The sequence below is a fragment of the Nicotiana tomentosiformis genome, chromosome 7 (genome assembly GCF_000390325.3).
Source record: "Nicotiana tomentosiformis chromosome 7, ASM39032v3, whole genome shotgun sequence".
NCBI classification, from domain to species: Eukaryota; Viridiplantae; Streptophyta; class Magnoliopsida; order Solanales; family Solanaceae; genus Nicotiana; species Nicotiana tomentosiformis.
In genome coordinates this window covers 3,259,118-3,270,428 of record NC_090818.1, presented here as the reverse complement: position 1 = coordinate 3,270,428, position 11,311 = coordinate 3,259,118, and the positions used below count along the sequence as shown (strand labels likewise).

The window sequence follows — 11,311 nt, the reverse complement described above, 5'->3', positions numbered from 1 at the left end:
AAATAATTTCATAATATCTCATTTCCTTATATCACCGCGGGAGCCTTCACAATTAATTTAAAGAAAATATTTTTTTCCGAAATAGCATCCCGCGTTTTAGCCACCTTTATCACACCGCATGACTTCTAGTAGTCACCCCTACTAGCCACCCTTATCTCACCGCATGCGTTTCAACACCCAGATCTTATACCACCGCATGCATATCAATATCACAATATATCACAATTTGCACCTCAAGTGCTCAAATAATTTAACTTGCCAAAATAATTCAACAACAGTATTTTTCCACAATAATGAGCTTACGACTCATGCCAAAATAATTCAACAATAATATTTTTTCACAATAAAGAGCTCACTGCTCCATCACAATGAGTACGAAAATCTTACAAATATATTCAGGAGTAAATAATTCAGGAAAATAATATTTTAAAATCTTTAATATGTTGCTTCAATATCAAGTTTAAAAATGTCAAATACTTCATATTAATAATATTTAATTTAAAGAAAATCAACCTTCAAATAATGCACAGAATAAAAGAAACCAAGTTCCAACTAAACAAAAAAATAATTAGCCGGAAAAGGTCAAACAAATTTAAAATATAAACATTAAATCAATAATGAAGAATATAACAAAATAAAATAATTTAATTAATGCGCAACAATGATCTACACAATTTAAAATATAATCATTCACATTTAGTACGTGTACATACTCATCACCTCGTGTACACAACTTTTCACACATTACAATTATCAATCCTAGGGGAAATTTCCCCCACACGAGGCTAGACAAGTCACTTACCTCGACTTGTTCCAATTTAACCAAGTATTATGCTTTTTCCTCGATTTTCCGACTCCGATCGACTCGTATCTAGTCATAATTATTTCGATACAGTCAACAAAAATTATAGTAATCAATTTCATAAGAAAATATTATATTTTCAATAAAATTCGAAATTAGCTCAAAATTTACCTGTGGGGCCCACATCTCAGAATCCGTCGAAACTTACAAAATTCGACAACCCATTCAATTACGAGTCCACCCATACCAATTTTACTAAATTTCGATAACAACTCGACCTCCAAATCTTAAATTTTCGTTTTTGGAAGATTTTGCAAAAATCTTGATTTTTCTTCCATAAATTCACGGATTCATGATGTAAATGAGTATGGAATCATGAAATATAATCAATATAGGATAAGGAACACTTACCCCAATGTTTTCCCGTAAAAATCGCCTAAAAATTGCCCAAGAACCGTGCTCCAAAAATCCAAAACGAAATGAATGAAATGACCATTTTTGGTCCTTAAGTTTCTGCCAATCCGTCACTAAAAGTCCATTTTCCGTCACTAAAAGTCCACCAGAAACTGCTCTACCAGCCTTCCTTCAATCGATCATAACTTTATGTACAAATGTCCAAATGATGAATGGTGTAACTTTCTGGAAACTAAAATCAAACGAATACAACTTTCATGTTTTGAAAATTTTTCGATTCCTTGTGAATTTCGAGATATAAGCTTCCAAAGTTGTCTCCACACATCAGAAATTTCTGGTGAAATTTCCGGCAAAACTGCTCTACCAGCGTTCATTCAATCCATCATAACTTTTTGTACAAATGTCCAAAAGATAAATGGTTTAACTTTCTGGAAACTAGAATCATAGGAATACAACTTTCATGTTTTGAAAGTGTTCTGATTCCTTATAAATTGCGAGATATAAGCTTTCAAAGTTGGCTCCACGCACCAGAAATTTCTGGCAAAATTTCTGCAAATTCCCAGCAACTCTCTTTGTCCGAAATCCATTCCGTTTACCTTTCGAAATTCATCCGAGACCCTCAGGACCTTAACCAATTATTTCAACATGTCCCAAAATACAATACGAACTTAGTCGAGGCTTCAAACCACATCAAACAACATCAAAACGACGAATCGCACCTCAAATCAAAATCTATGAACTTTGAACTTTCAAATTCTATATCTTGTGCCGAAACACATCAAATCAATTCGGAATGACTTCAAATTTTACACACAAGTCATAAATGACATAACAAACCTATTTCAAACATATTGTCAATTCTCTTTGTCATACCATGTTATTTTTTCTTAATTGTTTGGCATTAAACGCAAATGTTGACATTGATGGACATGGTAGCCGGCAACTCTTAATAGTTGACTATTACTTACTCCATCCGATCCACATTAATTAATTTTTTGACTGTTTTCACACATATTAAAGAATCCATCTTTAAGCATTAACTAACAATGAAATTGACCATGTTAACCTTAATTTGTTAATTAAAAATATACCAAATACTCCTAGGCTCTTTAATTAAAGGGCAACTTTTAAAAAAAAGAAAAAGATAATTTCTTCTTGACATATGAAAAAATTAAATATTGTGGAATGTGGACAAAAAAAAGGCAAAAATATGATTAAAGTGGACTGGAGGGAGTAGTTGTTTAACTTGAAAGCATGAGTATAATTTGATGGTTGTTTATATGTCTCATCGCTTTGTGGAAACTATAGATTAATAGTTAGCATTTTTACTGTATGGGCATAAAACTTGTAATTAATAAAAAAGATGACAAGTTAAATAATTTGTAGATACGTCAGCAATAAATAAGTTACACGGTCAAACAATCTTCAAAATTGGACTATATTTGTCGCGTATATATTTTTTCACATGGACAACTATATATTATACTTTTAGGAGGAATATTGATGCCAACAATAAATTTTTGGTCATGATAGTTTAGTTGAAGCAACAGAACATACACCAAGAACTTCCTCTATAAAGAGGATACACCAATATTATATTATTTTATCTCATACAATACAATATCCATCATTGCAAATGCTATACACACTGCTAAAAAAATAGATTTTAGCGTCGGACAAATTTTGTAGCTAAATAGAAAATTATATTCTTTATAGATAAATTATCAAGAAATTCTGCTAGCTACGAGCGATTTAGAGACAGATTAGCGACGAAGTTTATAGCTAATTCCAGTTTTTTTTAGTGATAACTAACTTAACTAGTTAAATTATTCATGTTTGCAAGTTCATTATCCAACAATTTTGAACTCACCTATTATGTTAATGTAATTACACTCATTTTTCCATTTAAATGCATATTGGATCTATTATGACGCCAATTGCTATTACACACAGTTTATTCCTGTTATATATATATTTTTTTATTAATAGACATGCTTACTCGTGCAAAGTACCTATCCTAAAGCTATTTCTTTAATGTATAAAAATAGTAAAAAAATTAATTAAAATGGATCGAAGAAGTAGTAATACATATAAAAGAGAGAAAAAAAAGAAAAGAAAGGTAAGATAACTAGTCAAACCAAAGGGGAAGAAGGTGTAGGTAAATGGAAAATGAAACGGGTGTAGCAGATTATGCTGACCAGCTAACTATAAATGGTCTAAAGCCCAAAAGCGGGGAGGGGTAGTAAACATCATCTTTCTCTTTCGCTCTTCATCTTGCGGCATCACTCTCCCTCTTCCTTCGAGGGTTTCTTTTCTTTTTTTCTTTTTCTTTTTTCCCTTTTTTTTTTCCTAAATAAAATCTCTATTATATATCTCTGTATCTTCGCAAAGAAGATGATGCAGCAGAGGCTGAAGCAGCAGCAGCAACAGCAACAAGCATTGATGCAGCAGCAATCCCTTTATCATCCCGGTCTTCTTGCTCCTCCTCAGGTTTTTTTTTTAATTTCCTTTTTTCTTATTTTTCATTTCCCTCTTTTATTCAATCCAATAAGTTTCTGTGTTTATTAGGTTTTGACTTGTTAATATGGTACTTGGGTTTCACCCAAGCTCCAATTTTTAGTAAAGCTGGAGTCTTTTTTGTACTTTTTGCATTTTTTGATTGTGGGTTTTGTTGAAAATTGAATTTTTGAGTGTTTTCTTATTTTGGTTTGTTTTTTTTCTTTCTATTTTAGATACCCATGTTGAAAGTTTAAGCCTTTATGTCAATCTTTTTCAATGATTAGAGCATAGTGAAGTCACTGTGGTTGAGGTTGCAGTGTATTTTGGTTGGCCGGATAGAGTATTTATTTATTTTTTGCAAGGCGATAAGTTGAAATTACTGGAATTGAGTTCAGTTTGTATTAGAAATTTCAATAGGGAGTTGGTATGTAATCTCTAGGCCTTCGGCTTATAAAATTCACTTCCTCATTAGTGATATTTGGTTTTTGAGTTATTGTGGCCATTATTTTGTTTTTCCGCTTAGCACTCCTATGTAGATCGAAAACTCTGAGGACAAGGAATGATCAAATCTTCATGTCTTCTCTTTGTAAGCATGGTGATATTATTTTAGTAAAACTCCAAGTTATTGAAACAAAATTTCACAACATTGGGCAGGGGTAGGTGAAGGGGGTGTGGAATTGGGGGCATGGCCGCCACAAATCCTCCATTTTTCTGCCTTTAGCTTTTAGGGATAGACTTTTTTTGTCGATTTTCACAATACATGACATAGTCCTTCTATATTGAGTTGAACTAGTGTCGATGTAATTTTATGTGAGGACTAAGGAAAACTTAGGGATCCTTCTTTTTCTATTTTATTAATTTTTTGTAGTATTTGTTTACAGATAGAGCCTATCTTGAGTGGAAACCTGCCTCCTGGATTTGATTCAAGTACTTGCCGCAGTGTGTGAGTGCCTCATGCACATTTTTCTTTTGATTTGACAACCAATTTTCTTTTTTACTTTGCTTTTTTTCTTTTTAAATTTTTGCCTTTTGCTTGAAAAGTGATATGAGGGGTTCCATTGTGTAGGGGTCTAGGGGAAGAGTATCATTTCTCACATTTAGTTTTTGCATGTAGAAGTCTGTGTAAGAATGTGAGATTGATTCTGGACTTATATTTCATAAACTGATCAGTGGAGATCTGCAACATAGAACTAGCACTTTAAGGCTCGAGTCCAATATTATGGAGTTCTAAAGCTGTTTGGGGGCAGTGGTCAGCTGTTCCCGGTATATTTTAGTCATGTCGGAATAAAATGTATCCACTTCTTGAGAAAATATAAAATGCCTTTTAAATGACTACCCTGTTCTGTAATTCTATCTTGGTACAAACACTCATGTAGTTATATACTTTTATGTGCTTTTGTATTACTTGTCTGCTGCATATTTATTGCATGAAACTGTGCTTGATCAAGCATACTGGTCTATATACTTAAAGAGGACATAATATTCTCATTAATCATCGATAACCCTTTTGGTTTTAAATGTTATCCTAAATAGGTACGTTGGAAACATCCACCCGCAAGTCACAGAGCCACTTCTTCAAGAGGTCTTCTCAAGCACTGGCCCCCTGGAGGGATGCAAGCTCATAAAAAAGGAGAAGGTCTGATCTCATTAGTGTAGTTCATGTTTAACATTTTCTTACCAGACAAGTCTTGAAAGTTAGTTGGAACATGCTTATCTGACGATGATAAACAAATTTTCTGTGCAAAAAATACATGCCTATTTGACGATGATTGATTTCTGTCCTAGTTCTGAATGCTGTAACATGTTAAGGCTTTGATGAATTTGGAGTGTAGTCACCTTGGAGCAAATGAAAATGTGAATTGTAATGAGAATTTTTCTCTTGAGTTTTCTTTTGGGGAATTGTTTCAGGTGGAGGTGGTTATGCCTAAAGATTCTGTGTTCAGTGCTTTCACATGTGTTTGTTAGGACTTGGGCCATAGGCACATCTCAAGGGCAAGGCATATGCATATTGCCTATTGCTCAATGGAGGAAGGTGTTAGTCTGATGAGGTGTATGCCTTAGTTGTTGAGACACGACTTTGGCTGCATTTCACCAGGGCGTTCACCTCACTAGTGCTTGTTTGTACTTCTGGAGGGAAAGAGAGAGAGATGCAAGCTAGTATGTTTAGGTTTAACTAGGTTAGGGCTATGGATAGTGGTGGTTGAAGTGGTTTCTCTTTCTGGTTTTTCATATAGGCGGCGTTCGTGGTTTCTCTTTGTGATTTTCCATATAGTGTTCGTGGTTTCTCTTTGTAACTTTTCATATAGGCGGTGTTCTCTCTCTCTCTCTCTCTCTCAGCCATTAACTGTTGAAAAGTAACATTGTGATCTTAGTTTTTTTTTCTTTCTCCAAAAAAAAAATTGTTGAAAAGAAACCAAAAAAGAGTTGCAATCATCTATTTCCAATTTTTCCGCTCATCTGTCATTGCGTTATTTTTGTTTGTTTCTTCCTTTATTTTTTTCCCAACTTTATGCATATATTCATTGTTGGAAATGAATTAGGGGAACCTCCTTGATAGACATTTGCTTTACATCTCGACGCCTCGATTTAACCTTGGAGCCCCTCGACTTTTCCTTTAGCCTTTAAAAACATGGGCCTTGTTCTATAAATCATGTTAAAACCTTCATGAATTTTGAGTGTAGGCATTATCTGTTTTCTCTGCACTATTTATAATGTTGGAACGACTCAAAACTGTGAATCTTCAAAATTGATGCTGTTGAGCTTTTGTAGATTAAAATATATCAAGGTAGTAAATGCATAGTGATTCCCACATATGTTCTCAACTCATTAACTTGTTAGGCCTTTCTGACTTTGGAGTTTATTGTGATTGTGATATTGGAGCAATTTTACAATGTGTTGAGGATCGAGAATTCATGAATCACTCTTGAACTTTGTAAACGGAAGCATTTCACACTGAAGGTAGTCTTGCACAATGATAATCTTAACATTTTGTCACTCCGTGATTTCTACAAGTTGGACTACACTTGTAGAGCCTGAGAGGAAGTTTGGAAGGGTTGGTGACTGGCCATATGTTTGAATTCTCCATTGTCTTGTATACTGCAATATTGAAATTAGTTCTATAAAATATTTTGTCTTCCCAGATACAGTCCTGAAATATTTGATACATTCTATACTGATGTATATATGTGAATTTGTTGTTCATCCCAAGTCACATAAATTGTTTGAGATTTCTTGAAATGAGACTGATAGATGGTGATTTTTATGCAATGCAGTCATCCTATGGTTTTGTGGATTACTTTGATCGCCGATCAGCAGCCCTTGCTATTGTGACTCTTAATGGAAGGCACTTGTAAGTAGATTTCTCGCGATGTCTTGATTTAAGAGTTAACTATTTGCTCTGTGATAAGCCGGCCTTACTGGTAAAATGCAGGTTTGGGCAGCCTATAAAAGTTAACTGGGCATATACTAGTGCTCAGAGAGAGGACACCTCAAGTATGTATAGTGGATATCGACAGTTTCTATCTTCTTGTTAGTTTTCTGTTACTTAGTTGAGAACTCAATACTGTCTTGTCTGGCTTACAGATCACTTCAACATTTTTGTTGGTGATCTCAGTCCAGAGGTTACAGATGCCACATTGTATGCATGCTTTTCAGTCTATCCTAGCTGCTCGTAAGTTCTATCCTTTGTAATCCTGTAAACCCTGACATTGATTTTCAAAAACTATTGTATACTCAGATATGATATTCAATTTTTTTTTCCCTTGCAGTGATGCAAGAGTTATGTGGGATCAAAAAACAGGTCGTTCAAGGGGGTTTGGATTTGTTTCCTTTCGTAATCAGCAGGTACGGAGATGGCTTTGCTCAATCCTCTGATATTTTGCTTCTTCTCTTGTGCATTCCACCCGAATCCCAGCCCCTCCCCCTCGTCCCCCCAAAAAAACTAGTGCCTTCCCTGTGCATTTTTAAATCATGTCAAATTTTTTTTTGAATGCTTTGGCAGGAAGCCCAAAGTGCAATAAATGACTTGAATGGTAAGAACGAGCTCTCTACTTTTTGATCATTTTCTCATTCTCCATGGTTATGTATACTGTCTGTAAAATTGCAAATTGAGAAGTTGGTTTTGAATAGAGTTCTCTACCAACCAGTCCGCCGTTGGGGAAAGTTTTGGTTGCTTATTGTTCGTGTTCTTGTTCTACTTGGGATTCTATAGCTAATAGCGTAGGACAAAATAATATTATTTTTATATTTTCCTGTATGGATAGCTCCTTACTACATGTTCTTTCACTATGTGTCGGTCTTTCACTTGCAGAAGAAACAGATCTTTGTACCTCCTCTAGTCTTCATCCTGATCTGGTTTCATTAGGTTCTCTTGCTTGCTGTAGGTCAATCTTTTTTTTTCCAGACTCAATACACTTAAAGAATGGTGTGTACTAGCCAATTATATAACCTTGATGTTTTAGAAAAACAAGATTTGGCACTTTTTTTCCTCCTAGATATCATTTTCACATGGATGATAAGTTGGTTTTATGTAGGGCTGGCAAATTTGGCCCTAGCCCAAATGACCCGCCCAACCCGCCCAAGGTTGGGCTGGTCATTGACCCTCCCATTTATTGACCTCAGCCCATCTTGACACAATCCATCCCAAATCATTTAAAGTTATGCTGATTTTTAGCCCAAATTGATCCATGAGTAACTTTACCAAAATATCTTAGAATTAATTTTTTTTTGTTTGATATGTTATATATGACCATATGTTATATATGACTATAACAAAAGAAAAAAAGTCTTATTTAGTAATTATACAATTCATAAGAAAACAACACATATTAAGTAAAGCTTGATAAGAGTTGGGCTGGTTGGGCTATGAACCAAATTTTAGCCCATCTTGGCCCAACCCATCTTAGTCCAAGTAACTTTTGACCCGCCCAATTATTGACTCAATCCGTTTTGACACCGCCCAAAATCGGCCCAACCCGCCCATTTGACACCCCTAGTTTTATGCCATGTTGCTGCATCATTTGTTGGTTTTTTTCTCCTAGATTAGTAAGTTCTATAAAAAATGAGTAGATGACCCTGGTTTTCTATTTCATCTAAATGGAGATCTTTTTGGTTCAAAACAAAAGGGAAATGGCTTGGAAGCAGACAAATCCGCTGCAACTGGGCAGCAAAAGGTGCTGGAGGAATTGATGACCAGCAGGGTTCAGAAGCCAAAAGTGTCGTTGAATTGACAAGTGGAACATCAGGTTGGTTTTGTTGAATTTTATGGTTGCTTCTATTTTCTGCTTGTTGAAACAACACTGTACTTTCAGCTGCAGTATATCAAGTAGCTTTAATTGTTGTGTGGAGTTCTTGCATAACATTGTTCAGTGGACTATCGTCTTATATGTGTGTAGATTCTTTTACCAAAGTGATGTGGACTTTGTAACTGACATAAGTGCTTACTAGCGCTCTGCAGTTTCCTTGCTTTTACTGAATTAATTTACATGATCAAGAATCTTGATGCTATTTATATTACTGTCTAGATGATGGTCATGAGAAGGCCAATGAAGATGCTCCAGAAAATAATCCCCAGTATACGACTGTTTATGTTGGCAACCTTTCTCCTGAAGTGAGTATTAGTAAAACTTAATTACTCCTTTTTCCGTTACTTATGAATTTGCTACTAGTTGTGGGGACGAGTCATATATGCACGTTCTCTCTTGGGGACAAACATGAAGAACATGAATCAACCTAAGTGCTTTAAATGTGTAACTGCTGTATCAGAAGTTTCATTGGTTGAAATATATTTCAGATGCTTCTTAATTAGCTTCAATTTATATCTCCAAACAAGCAAGCAATTCGAACTGTAGCTCCACTCCTGGACCTATTTGCTGCTAGGGATGCAAGAGATTAAGAACCTTCCCTGCTTGAATAAAGTAGAGGAATAACATACTGTGGGAGTAGGAAGGAGTTAATATGCAGTTTGTTAAAATTACATTCAGATATTGGAGTTGTGTATGAGGTTCTGATGCTCGCGTGTGTTTCAGGTTACTTCAGTTGACCTCCATCGTCATTTTCATGCACTTGGAGCTGGTGTTATTGAAGATGTCCGTATTCAACGAGACAAAGGTTTTGGTTTTATAAGATACAGCACCCATGCTGAAGCTGCTCGAGCAATTCAGCTGGGAAATGCTCAATTCCTTTTTGGTAAACCTATTAAGGTACTGTCAGAAAACGAGAATTTTGGTTGTTTTGGCTGTATAGGTATCCCTAGACTTCCTGATGACAAAAAGAATTGATATAGACCAAATAATCAAATGAAAGTTATTGGACCAGAACCAATTTCTGTTCTCTCTTTCCTTGACTTATCCAGTCGTAACGTCTTTAGACCTGATTGGAGGCCAATATGTATAGGAACTAATTGAAGCATTTCTTCATTTCTTTTGCAAGTTAAATAAGAATAAAAGATGAATGCCATGTTTCTTATAATTTTTATGCGCCAAAGCGAGATTAGGTATAAAATTCTGTAGAAGAATATTCAAATTCTTTCAGTTATAGAAAGTGAGTTTCTATGATTCTGCAGATGTTAATTTTTTCTTTAAAATGAAAAATAACCTAATGTTTGGCATTTGGGAGTAGCTGGATCCTTTTCTTAGGGTCAGATGGGCTTGGCCGAGGTTAGTTGTGTTCTATAACTAGTAGATATTCACACTGCCTGATCTGTAAGATGGGGGTTCGATGTGTGAGCTCTTCTGTCAGCTGCTAAAGGCCTAGTGTATGTACAAACATTTTAAATAGAAAGTGGAAGAGAGAGGTCATAAAGAGGATATAAGTAACTCCTGACTGGTGATATTATGTTGAAGACGAAAGTTGAAACGTTGGGATAAGGATTTGACTCGGTCATTATGTAACTTGTTTAGAATGTTTTTAAAGCAGTTGTCTCCAAATATCATTAGTTGATACGTGTTTTATAAAATTTAAATTTAGCGACACTGAATCTTGTGTTGAGTTGGTAATTTTCTGTTTCCATTACAGTGCTCGTGGGGAAGCAAGCCTACTCCACCAGGAACAAGTTCTACCCCTCTTCCTCCTCCAGCTATGGCACATGTCCCTGGTTTTTCAGCGACTGATCTTGCAGCCTATGAACGGCAGCTTGCCTTGGCTAGAATGGGTGGTTCACAAGCACTCATGCATTCCCAGGCTCTTATGCATTCTCAAGGTCAGCGAATCGGTGCTGCTAGTCAAGCAATTTACGATGGTGGTTATGCAAGCATTGCTACAACTCAACCACCGATGTACTACTAGTGAATTCGATGATTGCAATCGCTAAACAGTTGCTGGTGCTCTGCTGGTTTTTGTTTAATAGGATGCTTTTTGTTTCGTCGTTAGTTTGTTGTGTCCCAAGCATGTATGACTATGTAACTTGTATTTCGTCTGGGAATGGCAAACTGAATAGCTAATGGCAGTTCATTGGATTAGCAACTTTTTCTTTTTTCCCTTTTTTGGAGGAGATCTAGGAGGTGTTATGAGCCCTGTGAATCATGTTGAATATATGTATTTTGCTTTTCCCCCTTTATTTCCTGAATGGTATTGTGAAATCAATCTGAATCTTGCATA

At 35.5% G+C, this 11,311-nt stretch overlaps 1 protein-coding gene across 1 annotated transcript; it reads left to right on the top strand.

Annotated features, from left to right (window-relative positions):
- Window positions 1-3,448: 3,448 nt before the first annotated feature.
- LOC104093269 (oligouridylate-binding protein 1-like) lies at window positions 3,449-11,311 on the top strand. Its single transcript, XM_009598998.4, has 12 exons — window positions 3,449-3,706; window positions 4,597-4,658; window positions 5,249-5,351; window positions 6,988-7,064; window positions 7,146-7,207; window positions 7,298-7,385; window positions 7,483-7,558; window positions 7,716-7,746; window positions 8,839-8,958; window positions 9,238-9,323; window positions 9,742-9,915; window positions 10,730-11,311. The coding sequence occupies exons 1-12, from the start codon at window positions 3,611-3,613 to the stop codon at window positions 10,997-10,999; spliced, it is 1,245 nt and encodes a 414-aa protein (XP_009597293.1). The 5' UTR covers window positions 3,449-3,610; the 3' UTR covers window positions 11,000-11,311.